General features: G+C 39.4%; 2 protein-coding genes across 3 annotated transcripts; both read left to right on the top strand.

The window, feature by feature from the left end:
- The first annotated feature begins 243 nt into the window (after positions 1 to 243).
- On the top strand, positions 244 to 7,426 carry LOC103701857 (putative serine/threonine-protein kinase PBL21). Its single transcript, XM_008784064.6, has 6 exons — positions 244 to 1,019; positions 1,095 to 1,355; positions 1,483 to 1,646; positions 2,262 to 2,341; positions 2,438 to 2,585; positions 6,798 to 7,426. The coding sequence occupies exons 1-6, from the start codon at positions 425 to 427 to the stop codon at positions 7,143 to 7,145; spliced, it is 1,596 nt and encodes a 531-aa protein (XP_008782286.3). The 5' UTR covers positions 244 to 424; the 3' UTR covers positions 7,146 to 7,426.
- A 2,998-nt stretch (positions 7,427 to 10,424) lies between these two features.
- LOC103701856 (DEAD-box ATP-dependent RNA helicase 21-like) lies at positions 10,425 to 16,445 on the top strand. Of its 2 annotated transcripts, XM_008784063.6 has the most exons (3): positions 10,425 to 12,873; positions 15,071 to 15,223; positions 16,069 to 16,304. In XM_008784063.6, the coding sequence occupies exon 1, from the start codon at positions 10,568 to 10,570 to the stop codon at positions 12,713 to 12,715; it is 2,148 nt and encodes a 715-aa protein (XP_008782285.3). In that variant the 5' UTR covers positions 10,425 to 10,567; the 3' UTR covers positions 12,716 to 12,873; positions 15,071 to 15,223; positions 16,069 to 16,304. The 2 variants fall into 2 exon arrangements, with proteins under 2 accessions (XP_008782285.3, XP_017697002.3); XM_017841513.5 differs by having other exon boundaries at positions 15,071 to 16,445.
- The last annotated feature ends 896 nt before the right edge of the window (positions 16,446 to 17,341 follow it).

Raw genomic sequence — 17,341 nt, 5'->3', positions numbered from 1 at the left:
AGACAATAGAAGGCAAAAAAATAATTTTAAAATTTTATTTTAATTTTATTACAATAAATATGATTTTTATTAAAGGTGTTAAAAAACTGTTATATTAGAAATATTTATAAGAAATAATATTTTATAAAAATATAAAAATAAATATAAATTTTAAAAAAATATTGACGTAAAGTTGAATATTCAGGAGGATATTTGTGAAAAAAAAACCCTTAATACCTCCACCCCAGCTTCTCCTCTCTTCTCCTGTTTATCAAGATGCCCTCCCTTCGCGTAAAGCTAGGTAGCAGCGGGGGCAGCTGGCCCCCCGCTTTTTTTTTTTTTTTGGCTCCCTTTATGCTTGGGACTCTACCAGCATAGCGTCCTTCTTTTTCTCTCTCTCACTTTATTCTTGGAGTTGGGGGAGAGATCTGGGACATCCGGGGTCATGGGCTGCTCCCACAGCATTATTGGCGGCAGTAGTTGTATTGAGTCGGAAGATGTAAATAATAGCCGGAAGGATGGCCGGAGGCGGAGAGGTGGCGAAGCGGCGGCATCCGACGTTGCCGGAGGCTCGCCATCACCGTCCCCGGAGGTGGTAGATGTCAGGGCGTCCTGCACAAAGATGGCGTGGAGTCTCGGTCTGATGCTCTGCAGAGCGAGTGCGATACGGCGGCAGCGAAAGAGAGGAGGGATGGGGAATGAATGCTGCGCTGCGGAGAACAACAAGTCATGGCTGCTAGCAGCGGATGCCCGAGCTGAAACGGAGGCCGAGGCCGAACCCCAGTCGGTGCATTCCTCGTTCCGGTTCGGCTTTGGGTCGCAGGCGGAGGCTGCCTCGGCGGCGGCGGCGGCGGCGGCGGCGACCACGGTGCTTCTGTTGGTGAACTTGGAGGATGAGGGGGAGGAATTAGGGAGGGGCGAGGGCGTGGGGGAGTGGCAGAGGCTGGAGTCGTTGGAGAGGAGCATCTCGCCGCTCGCCGGGGCGCTGGAGAGGTACAGCTACGCCGATATACGATCGGCCACCCGGGGCTTCTCCAGAGGTACCAATTTAGTGCTGCCTTTTTATCTCCTTACGTTCTAGCCTGGTTACGGTAATTGGATATTTGTTCTGGTAGGGAGGGAGCTTGGGAGGGGGCCGCTGAGCCGGGTGTACAAGGGGAGGATTGGGGTGGGGAGGAGGGCGGTGGCGATAAAGAGGGTGGAGGGGCAGGACCGGGAGAGCGCCAAGGCCTTCTGCCGTGAGCTGATGATAGCCAGCTCCCTTCGCAACGCCAATATCGTCCCTCTGCTCGGCTTCTGTGTTGACAAGGAGGGCATTTTTCTTGTCTACAAGTATGTCTCCGGTGGAAGCCTCGACCACCATCTCCACTGCCATGGTAGTCTTTTATATATATTTATATATATGTATACTGATTTACTTAATATTATATATTTGTATGTACGTTTATTGCTCCAATTGCGTCGATTTTATCTAATTTTAAGTAATTGAGATGGGGCATGCAGAGAGGAGGGGGAGGGGGAAGGTATTGCCATGGGAGGTGAGGTACAAGGTAGCGTTGGGGGTGGCGCGGGCTGTGGAGTACCTGCATCATGGCATGGACAAGTGCATCATTCATAGGGACATCAAGCCATCCAACGTCCTCCTCTCGTCCAACAGAACTCCGAAAGTGAGACTCCTCCTCTTTGTCATCTCTCTTTATCTCCCTCCCCCTCCCCACCCCCACCCCGATTTCACTTCCCTTTGGCTGCTAATTGCCCTTTTTTTTTAAAAAAAAAAAATTGCTTGCTGATTCATATGACCAGCACAAGCTTGCTTTCTTCCATCAAGTTGATCAGATGGTGGGCCAGTTAAGCACCTGCTCTTCCTCCTGCATAGGAAAAGCTTGCTAGTGGGCCAACCTCACAATATGCATGAGTATTGAAAGGCTACTGCCTGATCAACTGCCTATTCCTCCTAATTAATCATGTGATGATGCACACCAAATAGATAGATAGATGTGTACCTTCATTTGTTCTCCAAGTAATGTAGAACTGGTTAAGTGAAAGAAAAAAAAAAGAAGCAAAAGATAAAGAGTGGTTTCAGACAGCATAATGGGTTGCAGAGTAAGTTCATGCGTGGACCACTCGTAACAAAGAACATCTATGAGCTTAATGTTACGGCATAGTGGGGTGCTTGGTAGGGTTATATGTGGCCCACTCATAACAAATGAACAGCTATGAGCTTGATGTTACTAGTTTGTTTTGAATCATGAATTATATCATCTGCTTGTGTTTTTCTGCAGCTGTGTGACTTTGGATTGGCTACATGGATTCAGGGACCCTCTCTACCCTTCCTCTGCAAGTCTGTCAAAGGAACTTTTGGGTAAGAAGCAGAAGTGATTTAATCATCCTTTTTTTTTTATTATCCAGGAAATCTGCTTGTGATATGTTTTCCTTCTTATCGTGGCTCCAAATTCAGCTATTTGGCTCCAGAGTATTTTCAACATGGGAAGCTGTCGGATAAAACTGATGTTTATGCATTTGGGGTGTTACTGCTGGAACTAATTACTGGGCAGAAAGCAATTGATCGAAATAGGCCTCAGGGAGATGAGAATTTAGTTTTGTGGGTAAATACTCATAATCATTTATTTTTCTCTATATTGATTTTGCTGCTAAATTTCTTCAAATTATATAACAGGCTTGTTATTTTGATTTTTTTATAAAAATATAGAAGGATCATTATTGTCATATATCTGCATTTTAAGTACTTGTGCTAAGAATATTGGTAAACCTGCCTGTCATCTTCTATCCTCCAACCTCCATTTCATCTTCTTTATCTGCCAAAAGATTGCCAGTCTAGGCAGCCAATAAGGAGAGGTTATAGCAAGAATGCAATTCTTATTTGGTTGAGGAGAGTATTTAATGGCAATCAGCATCATGAAAATCAATTTATGAACTCATCTCCATTTTGATATGGTGCGAAGATGAGAATTTTACATGTGATATTCATCTCTACCTTCATATTTTTTGATTCTTGTAGAATTGCATTTGAAGGGTTTTGTCTTGCTGATTAGCGTTCACTATTGCATATTAAATCTGGAAAAAATGTCTGATCTTCCTTTTCTTCCGCTCAAGAAGATTAAACTTTTATATCGTAAAGAAACTGCAATGTTCAAACTTGATACTACATTTTAACAAACTTTTTAAAGGAAACCAGGCAGGTTTGAAAGTTCAATTCCACCAGCAAAAACTGGTAACAAAAATAAGCTTTTTGTACAAGAACGGAAGAAAAGGTTTGAATGTTGTGAAGCACTCATTGTAATAAGACAAAATCTGAGAAGGGCTGAGCAATCTATTTCTAAACTTTTATGCCTTCGGTAGACCAATTTATTGATTGCTTGTAGAGGGTTCCTCCACAGCCCCTCAAAAAAATTATCTTACATAAGTCATCTTTTAGAAATAGCTATTCGTCATAATTAACAATAAAATGGACTATGGCCAGTCCAAGAGTAGGTAGTAATAAGGAGAATATTTTTGAAAAATATCTATTGTTAATGGGAACTGTGTGTGTTGAACAAGACTGATATATACATAAACAAATTCACATATCATTGCCAGTAGTTATCCTTATTTGTAGAACCAAGCTTTTATAATGATGATCCTGGCAGCGAAGATATGAAATTTGACTGGGTGTTTGGATCGCGAACAGCAATGGGAAGGGCAAAGGGCATACTTTTCAATTGCAAAAAAAAAAAAAAAAGAGAGTTGAAGGGCAACCTGCTCTAGTTCCTTCTTGTGAGCATTGGTAGTAGTTAAGTGCTCAGATGCTAGCCAAAAATTACATGTTGAACAATACTTTCTTGATATACATCGTAGATCTGCTCCTAACCCCTTGCCCTACGTGACAAGTCAGTTCTTGGCATAATATGGGTGGCATGGTACTAAATTGGAGAACTTATAATAGTAGGTTTACTAGGATTGTTGAGCTAGGCTTTTATGGTGGGAAAAGGAAAGCTTTTAAAGAGTATTAATGCCTATTTTCAGTTTTTAAAAAAATGAGAAAGGTGAGGAAACAGGATAGTTGGTTTGGCTTAAAATTTAAGGTTATAATTGGCCTGTCTTCATGGGCATCTATTATAACCATTAGGATGGATATTTAGTTGCTTGTTGAGTTGACAATTTTCTCTTTTTTATAGTATAAAGTTGACATTTTAATTGAAAATGCGCTCGGCCACTAGCTGCTAGTTAGGGATGCATGATGGCCAATTACCAGATCCCAATGTTATATTAGTTATCCATTTTTCTCAGGGTACGATACAACTAGCTAGAATTATTGCTCAAGTCAAGCTAGAGTAACCAAGCAAATTAGATCTACATCCCTAGCTCATATATTAATAGTTCATACCAATGAAAACTAGTGACATATGGAGCTCAATTGCATGTAGAGCCTCTGGTCATCTATATTCCGTGATATTAGTTGGTCACCATTAGCCACCGAAGAGTTATTGTTCTCCTTGGGACACCAGGGCCATCCTGATTCCTTATCCTCAAGGATACTGTTTAAGGCATGCAACACCTGCATGAAAATCTTGCAGGCAACACTTGCACCTGAACCACCCTTAGTGCATCATCTGTTGGGAAGAAGCATGTTCCTATGGCTATTTCTCCTCTTGGTCCTTCAAGAATAAATTGCAGATAATGCCTGCTATATATACATATAAACTTATCAAGGTAATTAGGGATAAAAGGTTTAATGGCAGAATATCAACTTGCACATGTTGAGTCAATGAGACTTTTCTTACAATGATATGTTATCGAATATCATTTTTTTTTATTGAATTTGTCTATGCTTTTGTAAGTAGCTACATTTGTTCATTGAGAATCACAATCATATTATGTGGAAATATTCTTTTTAAAAAATTCCACTATCATCTTCTCTTCATTTGGTGCCTTTGTTCCACTAAATCATTCAAATAAGCTCAAAAAATGGAGGAAAATGACAAGAAAAACACTGTTGGTGTAGTCGTCAAACAAGTTTTTTGAATTAGGGTCTTGGAAACCTCATCCTTTGATGTATTGGTTGCATCTGTGAGGAATCTTTGTCCGTAGGTTGATTATGTTATTTGTTTTGGCTTGTTAATTTGTCATGAATACTTCATAGATAATGTGATCCATTTCTTTGAAGATTTTAGCAAAAAGAATAATGGAAGGCTGCAATGTTTCCTTATTTTGGTTTTATTACTTGTTCCATTATTGAAATCAAATAGGGATCAATGCTTCAAATTATGAATATCTAAGTATCAGTATCTTTTATTAGCACCACATAATAACATAAACACTACATAGAAAGAAAATATCTTAACCTGTAATCAACTTAATAAACATAAAGCCTTGCACAAGGCATAAAAAGACAAAAAAAAAAAAAAGGAAAGCTCCTCTAAGGAACAACTTCATTAAGCATAGATCTTTTTCATATAAATTAGCTAATCTATATTTAGAACTGGAATATCATATATGATTACTTCACCAATCATATCTGATACATTATCATACTGTGTCATAAGAATCACAAAATTGATATCCACGCTAAATATGCTAGTGTCACAGCATCAAATTTGTGTCAGTTCTTATTATCTTGTGTTGTCCTGCTTTGAATTGTTAATCTCTCTCTCTCTATATATATATATCTATCTATCTATCTATCTATCTATCTATCTCTCTATCTCTATCTTTCTTTATGGCCCACCCCAACAAGATGGCCTAGTGACTGCACAGTATTTGCACCAATCTGAGATAAAAGCCCTCTTCCAACCCCGTCCTCCTAAACCAACCATTCCACCAAGCCATTTCCTCATTGGCAATTCTAACGCAACCCTTCCCTCACTGGCATAGCACACCATATATACTCCATGCCGAACGCTGAAATTGCAATGACCGGCGGATGTATTTCATCTTTATTCTCTGCTATATACTCGGTTGCTTTCTCTGAATGCTTAAATACACTATCTCAATTCTGTGATGTTGCAGTAAAACCATAGGCTGCAAAATAAATAATTGATCCTCTAAACCTTTACATCCTTGTCCAAACTAAGAATGCTGATCATATTTCCCATGGTTTCCTCGATAATCTGTTGTGTGCAGTGTTCTGCAACATTCTTATTACTTTCTTAAGGTCTGAATTTGGCAAAAGGTTTTCATGGACAGCTTAGGGATACCCACAGATCTCATGACATGTTTTTCTTTTGAGAACTAGGACAGGAATATCTGATGACATGTTAATATCATAACCCTCAACAAGATGGTTAATATTATTTTGTAGTAGTAGTAGGAACTCACAAAATTCTTTGGGATTCTAGTACAGTATCTTTAAAATGATACCATTAAATAGTTGTTCATTTGAGTAGCTTATCGTAATGATTGCCTCTTGAGAATTTCAAGTTATGGGTTTCAACAAAATGATAACTATGAAACACAATTAGATGGTTCTGGTGTATATCTCAGCACCTGCTTAGCCAATCTTTGATTTATCATACCCAAAACCCTATTATTTGTGAAGTTCTAAATGCATTTGTGCACAGCAATATCACTTGTTCATTTTTCATCTCCATGCTTGGACATCTTCACTTGGCAGTCATAGAGATATGATCATCAAGATTGCCTTTATTCTGGTAGAGTTTATATGCAATTTTCTGCTGCCACAAGCATTTCACATGGAAGGCCAGGAAGGCTGCCTGGTAAATCTGAAAAATTGAAATCGTCATGGAAGTTAAATAATTCATCATACCATGTCGAATATGTGTATCGACTCTGCAAGCTAATAAGTGTGTAAATTTTGGCAGGCAAAGCCACTCCTGCAACAAGGTGAAGGAGCTGTGGAAAAGCTGGTGGATCCAAGGTTAAAACCCAGTTCATATCGTTGGAATGAGATGAGCCGAATGGTTCGTGCAGCCACTGCTTGTGTTAACGGTGACGAATCTGGAAGGCCAAGCATTGATCAGGTGATCGAAATGTTGCTTCTAGGAGAAAGCACTTGCAGCGACTGGTCTGTTTTCATCGGTCATGGTTGCCTTGCTGGATATGGTTCTCGGACAAACGATCTGCTGCAAAAGGGTGATATGAGAGGCCATCTAGCTCTGGCCATGCTTGGGGTTTCTGACACTGAGGAAGATGACTCGCATGGTAGATGAATCATTTTGGCAACCTCAACTTTCTGCACTTTTCATTTCTCTTAATTATTTTCTTTCGTTCTTTCTTTTCTTCTGTTGGAACCTCAAATTAACTTGTTCACTGATTGTCTTCCTTTTTGTTTCACTAAATCAAGCTGTAAATATGGTGACAAAGGAAGCAAAATATTTTGTCCGCACGACCTGTGAAAATATTTTGTCTTCCTTTTTGTTAAGCTGCAGGCCACATAGTTACTGTAGTCTTCTCTCCTGAGGAACTGAACAAGTAGCACACTTCCGCTGATTGTCTCGAGTTTCCTTTTGACAGCATAATTTTCACTTCTACAAACTCATAAAAAAACTATTTAAAAATACTAACTTTCTGGTCTAAAGTTTAACCTTCATTCAGTACCCCAGGTTACTTGATAAGACATTATGAGAAGCGTAACTTTAGCTTGGCAGGCATCCAAATTTCATTATAATAGGACCAATTCCTCGGATAGGGCTCACTGATTGGCATCTAATAAAGTAATTGATTCCAGCTAGGACTCTCTCTGTTTTTTTTCTTTTTTTTTTTTAAAGAGCAAAAGGATAGCTTTATTTTCCTTGCTACTTAATGAAGCTCCTTTTGTTGATGGTATTAGTTTTCTAGTCCGATAACAACTCTTTGCAGTTGTACCGGAGATTTAGGTTAATTCTGACTTTGCCAGAGCTCGAAGGCTAGCTCGCGGACCTTTTTTTTTTATTATTTTTGGGATAGAAATAGATTTATTAAACCAATTTAGAATAAATACGTTCTTGAGTATAAAAAAAGGAAAGGGCTCGTTTTGCAGGCCGCTACGTTTTTATATTAAAAATTTTATGCTACTCTTCTCTTTAATTTCTAGTGCCTTGCCAGTATTAAAGTTCTGAAAGAAGTTAAACCGATCAGGTTCCTTCATAGGAGCAGGAATTCCGATACTTCAAATAGTAATTTTCAAATTTTAGAAAATAAAATAAATTTTCTTTGTAACTGTAAAAAAGTTTGAAGCTTTAGGTTTATTTTCATTGAGCTTGTTTATATTTCTGGTAGACCTCTAGCTTCTACAAATATTTGAAAAAAAAAAAGGTATCCGATAATTTATCATTAGTAGCTGAGCAACCAAGTGAACTTTTGCAGTTACGATCGCTTGAAAGGATAAGGGTTGGGTATGACTTAATCTAATATAACAAGTATGGAGAAGAAAGATGGGTGCCGCTGAAAATTATGGAGAAGACCATTGAGAATTGGAAAAAAGAACAGGATAATAAACGATGAAGCCAGTATTTGTTACATGCTGTATTTTCCGTTCTAGCTTTAACCTAAAATTAATAAATATTTTGCATGTCAAAATTCTATCTCCCTTTGTACTCTCTTTAAGAGAGTCAGCCTGATAGCCTTTCTCATGTTATTTAATCTTTTTTAGCAGATAAATTTTACTTGTTTTTGTTGAATTATGAATTGATTTTTTGAGCTAACATCTTTCGGTGATAAGATTTCTTACCATGATTCTTTTCGTAATTATGTGTATATCTATATACACACATACACATACGTGCATATATAAATAATATAGTTAGATATATTTATGATTTATATTATATTATATATGATAGATAAATAAACACTAACTATTGTTAATTATATTTAAAGATAACTTTAAGAATTAGATATGCTAAATTAAACTCCACAAAAACGAAATCTCTGTATGATAATTATTATGTTTGGTAGAAAAGGAAAGCTAGCATGCTACTTTTCATAAGAGCAACCCTCGTCTCCTCAACCCCATCATGTTTTCTTTTTATTTTCTTTTTTGATAGGAAGGTGCTTAAGAGAGTGAGTAACTGTCATTCGACTCTCCATTTTCATTCTTATTTTTCTACCGTTTCTCTCCTTTTTGAAAATGCATGTGCATAATATGCATTAAATGCCTCTAATTAATGAATTCTGTATAAAGTTATAGAGAACACAATCACAGTATATACATACATACTACGTGACTAGGTTGATATTTTTCTTATAAATCTAATTGAGCATAATACCTAACTTTAGCTATATATAGGAATAAAAATCACATCACAGATTATTCAAGATATTCTCAATAGATCAATTTCCTAATCTTATTTTCTCAAGAACTAACTATAATGCTATTTATAGAACATTCCATGCCAAAAATTATGGCTACGTATCCCAAAACCCAATTGCTAAGCCAAGCAAAGAAGGGGAAACAAACATTTATCAAAAAGAATTCATCTCAAAAGAGCCCTCATCTTTGTAATAAAGAAAGAAAAACATTCACAAAAATAATATCCTCTACCTCCATCTCCACCTCTTCATACTCCTCTTTTGATTTCTTGCCTTTACGAACGTATTAGATATGAAATGGCATTTGACACCTTCTTACATTTAAAACCTGAGTGTAGATTTAACAATAGGACAACTCAAATCTACACCCTTTTAGAATGACCTTTATAGACCAAATTAATGTGTGCATGGTTTTCTATTTTTGATATGAAAGAATTCAGCCTGTTAGTTTAAATTGTCAACAACTTAGATTATCATCTCTATCCAAAAAAGAAATATTTAGACTGTGATCCTATTGTCGTACTTGCTCGTTTGTTTATTGAACATTTTTCAGACGTGCAATTATTCTTATAATCCTAAACCTATCTTATTAGAATAATAACAAATGGCTCATCTAGTTTCACATTACATAGCCAATGTAATTTCCACTTCTTGTAACTTTAATTCAATTTTTTTATATTTTATTGATTAAAAAAATATGATTCTGATTGAATCTTGTGGATATATGTAGAAAAATTATTTTTATATCATATTATAAAAAATTATTAAACTTCTTTAACATGCAATGGGTACTCATTGGATGATTCATTTACAAACTATCGAATCTAAATATTATATGTGATGCAAAAAATATATATATAATTTTTTTTCTATTTATATCATCATTGACTCTTATTATTATTTTTATTGCATATTCATGCACAGAAAACTAATAGCAAAGAAAAACATCAATAACAACCATATAAAGTACCAACAGTTTATAACGCAGAACTTCTAAATTAGTCATGCATAACCTATAAATAAATTATAAAGTTTATCCATAACACATGTTATTGAATATGTCTGAGTTGATTTGTTTGCGGAGAATGGTTTTGTCAAATTCATAAATTTTAATAATAAGAAATATTAGTGCTAATGTTGCCATCCAAAGGGGAAAAAAAATTAAAAGGTGAAAAAAGAAAATCCGAGGATCTACCGCCACAATGTTAAGGGTTTTCCGATCTGAGAACGATTACACCCTAAACCAATCTCTCTGGAACCCTCCTTTCCCCTCCTGCGACGAACCAAGCGACCTTTCCTCCTCCCCTCTTCTCTCCCCTTCCTTCCCTTCCTGCCCGACGCCATGAAGCGCTCCGCCGACGATCGGGACCGCAAGCTCTCCTCCGCCACGGAGGTCAAGCCCGTCTTCATTTCCAAGGCCGAGCGCCAGCGCCTCGCTCTCCAGCGCCGCGAGGAGGAGGTCGCCGAGCAGCGCCGCCTCGCCCAAGACCTCCTCCACAACCAAATCCACCGCCCCTCCTCCAACTCCACGCCCGAGCCCCCCTCCTCCACCCCCGATTCCAACCACCGCCACCGCGATCGAGACCGCGAGCGCGAGCGCGACCGAGACCGCGAGCGCGAGCGCGATCGGGGGGATCGCGACCGCCGCGCTCGCGACCGCGACCGCGACCGGGACCGGGACCGGGACCGGGACCGAGATGAGGAGGCGCGGAGCCGCGAGCGCGCACGCCTCGAGAAGCTGGCGGAGCGGGAGCGGGAGAAGGAGCTAGACTCCATCAAGGAGCAGTACCTGGGGTCCAAGAAGCCCAAGAAGCGGGTCATCAAGCCCAGCGAGAAGTTCCGCTTCTCCTTCGACTGGGAGAACACCGAGGACACCTCCCGCGACATGAACACCCTCTACCAGAACCCCCACGAGGCCCGCCTCCTCTTCGGCCGCGGCTTCCTCGCCGGCATCGACCGCCGCGAGCAGAAGAAGCTCGCCGCCCGCCAGGAGAAGGATACGCTCGAGGAGATCCGCCGCAAGGAGGGCATCGAGGAGCGCCCCGAGGAGGCCGCTGCACGGCGCCAGAAGGAGGCTGCTGCAGACCTCTATGATGCCTTCGACATGCGCGTCGACCGCCACTGGACCGAGAAGCAGCTCGAGGAGATGACCGAGCGCGACTGGCGTATATTCCGTGAGGACTTCAACATCTCCTACAAGGGCTCCCGCATCCCCCGCCCGATGCGGAGCTGGCCCGAGAGCAAGCTCAGCGCTGAGCTCCTGAAGGCTGTGGAGAAGGCTGGGTACAAGACACCATCCCCCATCCAGATGGCCGCCATCCCTCTCGGCCTTCAGCAACGCGATGTGATTGGGATTGCCGAGACTGGATCCGGTAAGACGGCCGCCTTTGTCCTCCCCATGCTTACCTATATCACGAGGCTGCCGCCCATGAGCGAGGAGAACGAGGCTGAGGGGCCCTACGCAGTGGTGATGGCACCTACTCGTGAGCTCGCACAGCAGATCGAGGATGAGACGGTGAAGTTTGCGCATTATCTGGGGATCAAGGTGGTCTCGATTGTCGGAGGTCAGTCCATCGAGGAGCAGGGGTTTAAGCTGAGGCGGGGGTGCGAGGTTGTGATCGCCACTCCAGGGCGTCTTCTGGATTGTTTGGAGCGACGATATGCTGTCCTCAACCAGTGCAACTATGTTGTTCTTGATGAAGCTGATCGGATGATTGACATGGGATTTGAGCCACAGGTTGTTGGTGTCTTGGATGCAATGCCTTCCAGCAATCTGAAGCCTGAGAATGAGGATGAAGAGCTTGACAAAAAGAAGATCTACCGGACGACTTACATGTTTAGTGCAACCATGCCCCCAGCTGTGGAGCGCCTCGCTAGGAAGTACTTGAGGAACCCTGTCGTTGTGACAATTGGCACAGCTGGAAAGACCACGGATCTCATTACCCAGCATGTGATCATGCTGAAGGAGTCGGAGAAGATGTCCAGGCTTCAGAAGCTGCTTAGTGACCTCGGTGACAAGACGGCCATTGTGTTCTGCAATACGAAGAAGACTGTGGATCTAAGGGCCAAGGACTTGGACAGATTGGGCTATAGGGTGACGACTGTCCATGGAGGGAAGTCGCAGGAGCAACGAGAGATCAGCCTTGAGGGATTCAGGAGCAGGCGGTTCAATGTTCTTGTGGCGACGGATGTGCTAGGTCGTGGGATTGATATCCCGGATGTTGCTCACGTTATTAATTATGACATGCCAACGTCGATTGACATGTACACTCATCGCATTGGAAGGACTGGGCGTGCTGGAAAAACGGGAGTGGCGACTACGTTTTTGACTCTTGGGGACACTGATGTTTTCTATGATCTGAAACAGATGCTTATACAGAGCAACAGTCCAGTGCCACCAGAGCTGGCCAGACATGAGGCATCTAAATTCAAGCCAGGAGCAATTCCTGATAGACCTCCAAGGCGAAATGATACTGTTTTTGCTCATTGATGGAAATTGATGGAAATGGGACTCTGGAGCTTGATGATGGACCAAATATCAGATTTTTCTGCTGTTGGGATACGGTGATCTCATTCTTCTTGCTTTTATGGCCATTCATGTTTCTCCTTTTGATTGGGAGAAGGCATTTAAAATTGCTTGGTCCCAAGGTACATTTATTCTGTCTTGGGTTAGCAGAAAATAGGAGTTATTTTGATCTATTCTGTGTTATGAGACTTGGAAATGCTATATGGCTCATGGATATTATCTTGTTAGAATATTTTCAACTTTCTCTAAGTGGTCTGAAGTATGCAATATGATTGACATTTTCATATATCGTTAACCCAGTGGACACTTATCAATATGCTCTCTGGGCTGAAGGCTGCATATGAAGGACAAGCTTGCCTCATGCACTCAGCCCGTTATGATCACAGATCAACAAACCAGTGCCATTCTTCACTTAGCATCATCACTAACTGTTTGCATATCACATATCACATATCACATGTGTTATTTAGGATCCTAATAAAAGTTTTGAAGATTTAGTAGCATAAGGGTCACTTGCTTATTTGCTCTTGAATCGAAAAGGTATGACACAGATTATTCATTTCCCTAACATTTTCTGTTGTCAGAGTTTGTTTGGTTTGATGTATCTCTTCAAAATGAGTGGTTAGTGTAATTGTTATGATCTACTTCTAATTTCTAAGAAATAAAATCTAGTAATTAGGAGGCCTGACCTGTAATCTACTAGACTTAAAAATTATTTTTTACCATTACATAATTGTGGTTTCAGTTCTCATAATAGCTTTGTTTTGCCTACTCCAAACTTCCTGATAGTGGGCATTCCTTGTTTTGACTGTGTCTTATAATTCATGCCTTAAAGATAAATTTGTTTCTTTATGTTAAAACTACCTTCTTTCTTCTTTCTTCTTTGTAAAGGGTAGTCCATTGGTTTCACGAGCTTAAACTATTGACTTCAGTATGGGAACCTTGGAGGATGGCTCTTAGGTCATTAGAAGTTTAAACTGTTTAAGAATTAGGTAGGTTTTCTCTAAGCTGACTAACCTTCTTGATTTCACATCAGGGTCCTTTGCTTTACCTGACATAGATATGGTCTAACATGTGTATGAATCTGCAAAAATAAATTTTATACATTTGAAGGATTTGACACTTGGTTGCCATAATTGGGAGTGGGTGCATTTGTGGATGCATGGAAGCAAATATTTTAGAAACATTTTTAACAAGAAAATGCTTAGGAAGCGGTGCAGGTTCGAGATTCTGAGAAGATATCGAAGCAGGTGTGTTACCCTAAGAAGAAGATTCTGGCTCCTAAGATTTGACACTTAGACATGCACATGCAGTTGATAGTCGTACTCAGTGCATGTTAGATACGAAGCTCAAAGGAACCGAGGGAACATATGAAAGGAAAACTTGAGAGTTGAAGGAATTAATTAAAAAAGAAAAAGAAAGTTGACAGGATTGGCATAATTGTCACCACGAAATGACTATGAAGTCGTCACCTAAGCTTAAAGGAATGATCACTTTAGTGGATGGAGTTATTATGATGGATAAAAAGTTTATAAAAATTACTGTATTCCATGGGTATGTAAGAGAGTGAGCAAGTGATGGTGTAGGCACGCATTTGCGGTGGGTAGTGAAGACTGTTTATGGTGGTTGCTCATATGATTGCGTTTTCAGATCATGAATGATTGGGTAAAAATGTAGGCCTGTTTTTATATGATATAGGTAAAACCAAAATTAATGATTTCAGGTGACCTTGTATTTCTGAAAATTGGGTTCCCTAACAAAAGCTTGGAATTCCTTGATTAGGTGATGCTTAGCTCTTCGACCAAGTGATTTTGCTCACAACACCCCACCTCTGGAGCCATTGTCTCCTGTCTAAGTGACACCACCAAAGAATAACAAAATAATCCAATATACTTGAATTAGACAACTTTGATATGCCTTTTTCCTCTTCTACTCTCCTACTTCTGCTTTTCTTTAGGAAAGACTGAAAGTCTCATGCGATGCGTAGGCTTGATTCCCGACAAGAATTGGTGGTAACCATAGTGTTTCTGGTATTTTTAGCTATAAATATCAAAAATGAAAACACTAATTTTACGTTTTTTATCTGCTACAATTAAACCCTATTCAAGGTTCTTTGCATGAAAGTCCGAATGACCATTTTAACTAGAACCATTTTTGCTATTATCATTCTCTGTGGTGCAACCTTTTCTACATCATTCTGCTTTTTTTTGAATTCTCTTCAAATGCATATATGGTATCAAATCTGTTTCTCCAGTTATAATGGCTTGATGCCTGGTTTTATTCTAAATTGAATGATACTATCTTTTTCTTTGATATTAGTGATCAATCTGTTCCCTGCAACCTATCAACCGTCCCATCCTGTGGAACACTGGATGTGAATGATCCTTTGCCATTGATCACCTATGGCTCTGGCTGTAGCTTTATCACTCAATAGAAACGGTTATACCAGCTTATAGAACAGATGTTGTTCAAGTAAGTTCATCTTTCCTATCTTATTGTTGTTTGGTATACTAGTTTATTACCCTTAATGGGATCAAATTATAAATTTTGATGTAAAGATAAGTCACCTTATTTTCTTTGATCAAGATCAACCCTCTCTCTCTCTCTCTCTCTCATCTCTCTCTCTCTCTTGCTCGCTCGCTCGGTCAAGCTTAGAGATGTTTGTGGGACTATTTGGACTTCAAAGCAGCAATGCAACTCTTCATGCTATTGTTAAGTGACTTTTGTGACCTTTTGCATATTCCTTGGCCTAACTTATGTTATCTTTCTTTTTTTCTTTATTTTTGATATCAGTTTTACGTTATCTTTATAGTTATATAATCCTTCTGTTCTTTATAAAGAATCCAAATCCTTGTGCAGTTCTATATGATCTTTATTTCAAAATAGAAAAGATTTTTTGCTCTCTCTGTCATACCCACACCCACACCCACAAAATCAATCAATCAATCGAACAAACAATCAATCGGAACATCTCTTTCAGTCTTGCTGAACATTTTAGTGTGTATCTCAAGCAATTTATGTTATTCGAGAATCCAGGATGCTCTTCCTGCTGTATGTTTCAATTTTGAAATTGTAGTATTGGGTTTAGAGCACATATGTCTACCTATGATCATGCACACTTTGAATGATGCCATGACTTTAATCCACGTCCACTGGAATGAACTTATTTCCATTCTAATGTTCCAATCCTTTGGTTCTTTCCTGTCTTTAAGTTGGTTGCTTATGATTCATTTGATGCAATCTTGTTCCATGTGCGTGCCAACAGTATTCTGACTGGCTTCCTGACCTAAAATTTTATTTGGCTTTGGAAATTCAAGCTTGGAAAGTAATTAGATGAAATCCATGTTCCATGACAATATGAGGAGCAGTAGTGGCCACATTTGATGCGTATTATAGAAGTGAAAAAATGGCATCAGATCTTTATGGAAGAGATAATATTTAGGCTGGATATATTACAAGCTGTGGCTTGTTGATCAAATTTTGTGAGGTGGGATTTGCTCAGGATCAAGTCTGTACCAACTATTTTTATCTTCAAATGCATAATTTCTTTTGATAACATGATTAATTTGTAGAAGGATATTAAGAGAGGTGCATGCATGTCTGGCCCTTCAGCTCATTTATTTGAAGAGGACCAATGATCACCTTCAAGTTGAATGTTAAAATAAACAATAAAAACATTGAACTATTTTTTTCAGATGATGTCAGTTTAAACTAACTGCTAATGGATTGTTTGGTGAAGGCATCTTATCTCTTATCTTATTTCCACTATTTATCCATTTCTATTTGAATACTTCAACTGCTTTCAGGAGTGAAAGCTGAAGCTTTTCCTTGTCATTTTCCATTGTGGTTTTCTGGATGGATTATTATTCCTTTACTTTTGTTAACATCTGAGTGTATTATGTTAGTTGATCACAGTTGTACCTTACGTCTGGGGATCTTGGTACCATTCTTCTCTAGAGAAAGGAGTGGAGGACCCAAATCAACGTGTTCACTAGTATATTGTATTATGTTATATGTTGAGTTCTGAATGTTAATGGTACACACCTCTCCGGTATGGCTGTGGAGAAACTAATAAGCTTTAGCATCCTTGCTTGGAGATATTTTATCGTGCCTGTGGTAAGTAAGGAAGCGCCTGATTCCGTTGTAGTACACAATGCCTTCAAAATGTTCGTCTCTGCCATTTAACAATGGAAAAGTTTGAGGGGCACAAAAAAAAAGGAAGCTTGAATATGGCTGTTTACTCTCTGATGCCATCTTTTTTAGTCAGAAAAAAAAGGATAAATCTCATCTTTAATGGAGCAAATTTCAAGCGATCACTTGCTCCATCTCTGCAGCTATTATCATCTTTGTCGGTTGCAATTCAAGCAGATCAGTCCTTATGTAAGTAGTTCTGAAATGTTACCACTTCTCATATAATTTAGATTGCGGTGAGATAGGTGTTATTGCTCTGTTTTGATATTTGTCCTATTTAGACGCATTGCAGTTAACTCCTTTCTAATACTTTTATATTCTAGATCGTGCTACCATTCTTTCTATATTTTGAGCAGCGGTAGGTTAGCCATTCTCCTTGAGTTCGACTTCACTAAAGGC

This window comes from Phoenix dactylifera, chromosome 12, assembly GCF_051530095.1.
Source record: "Phoenix dactylifera cultivar Ajwa chromosome 12, Ajwa_hap1_PhDact_Kaust_v1.1, whole genome shotgun sequence".
NCBI lineage: Eukaryota > Viridiplantae > Streptophyta > Magnoliopsida > Arecales > Arecaceae > Phoenix > Phoenix dactylifera.
This window is presented reverse-complemented; position numbering and strand designations above follow the sequence as displayed.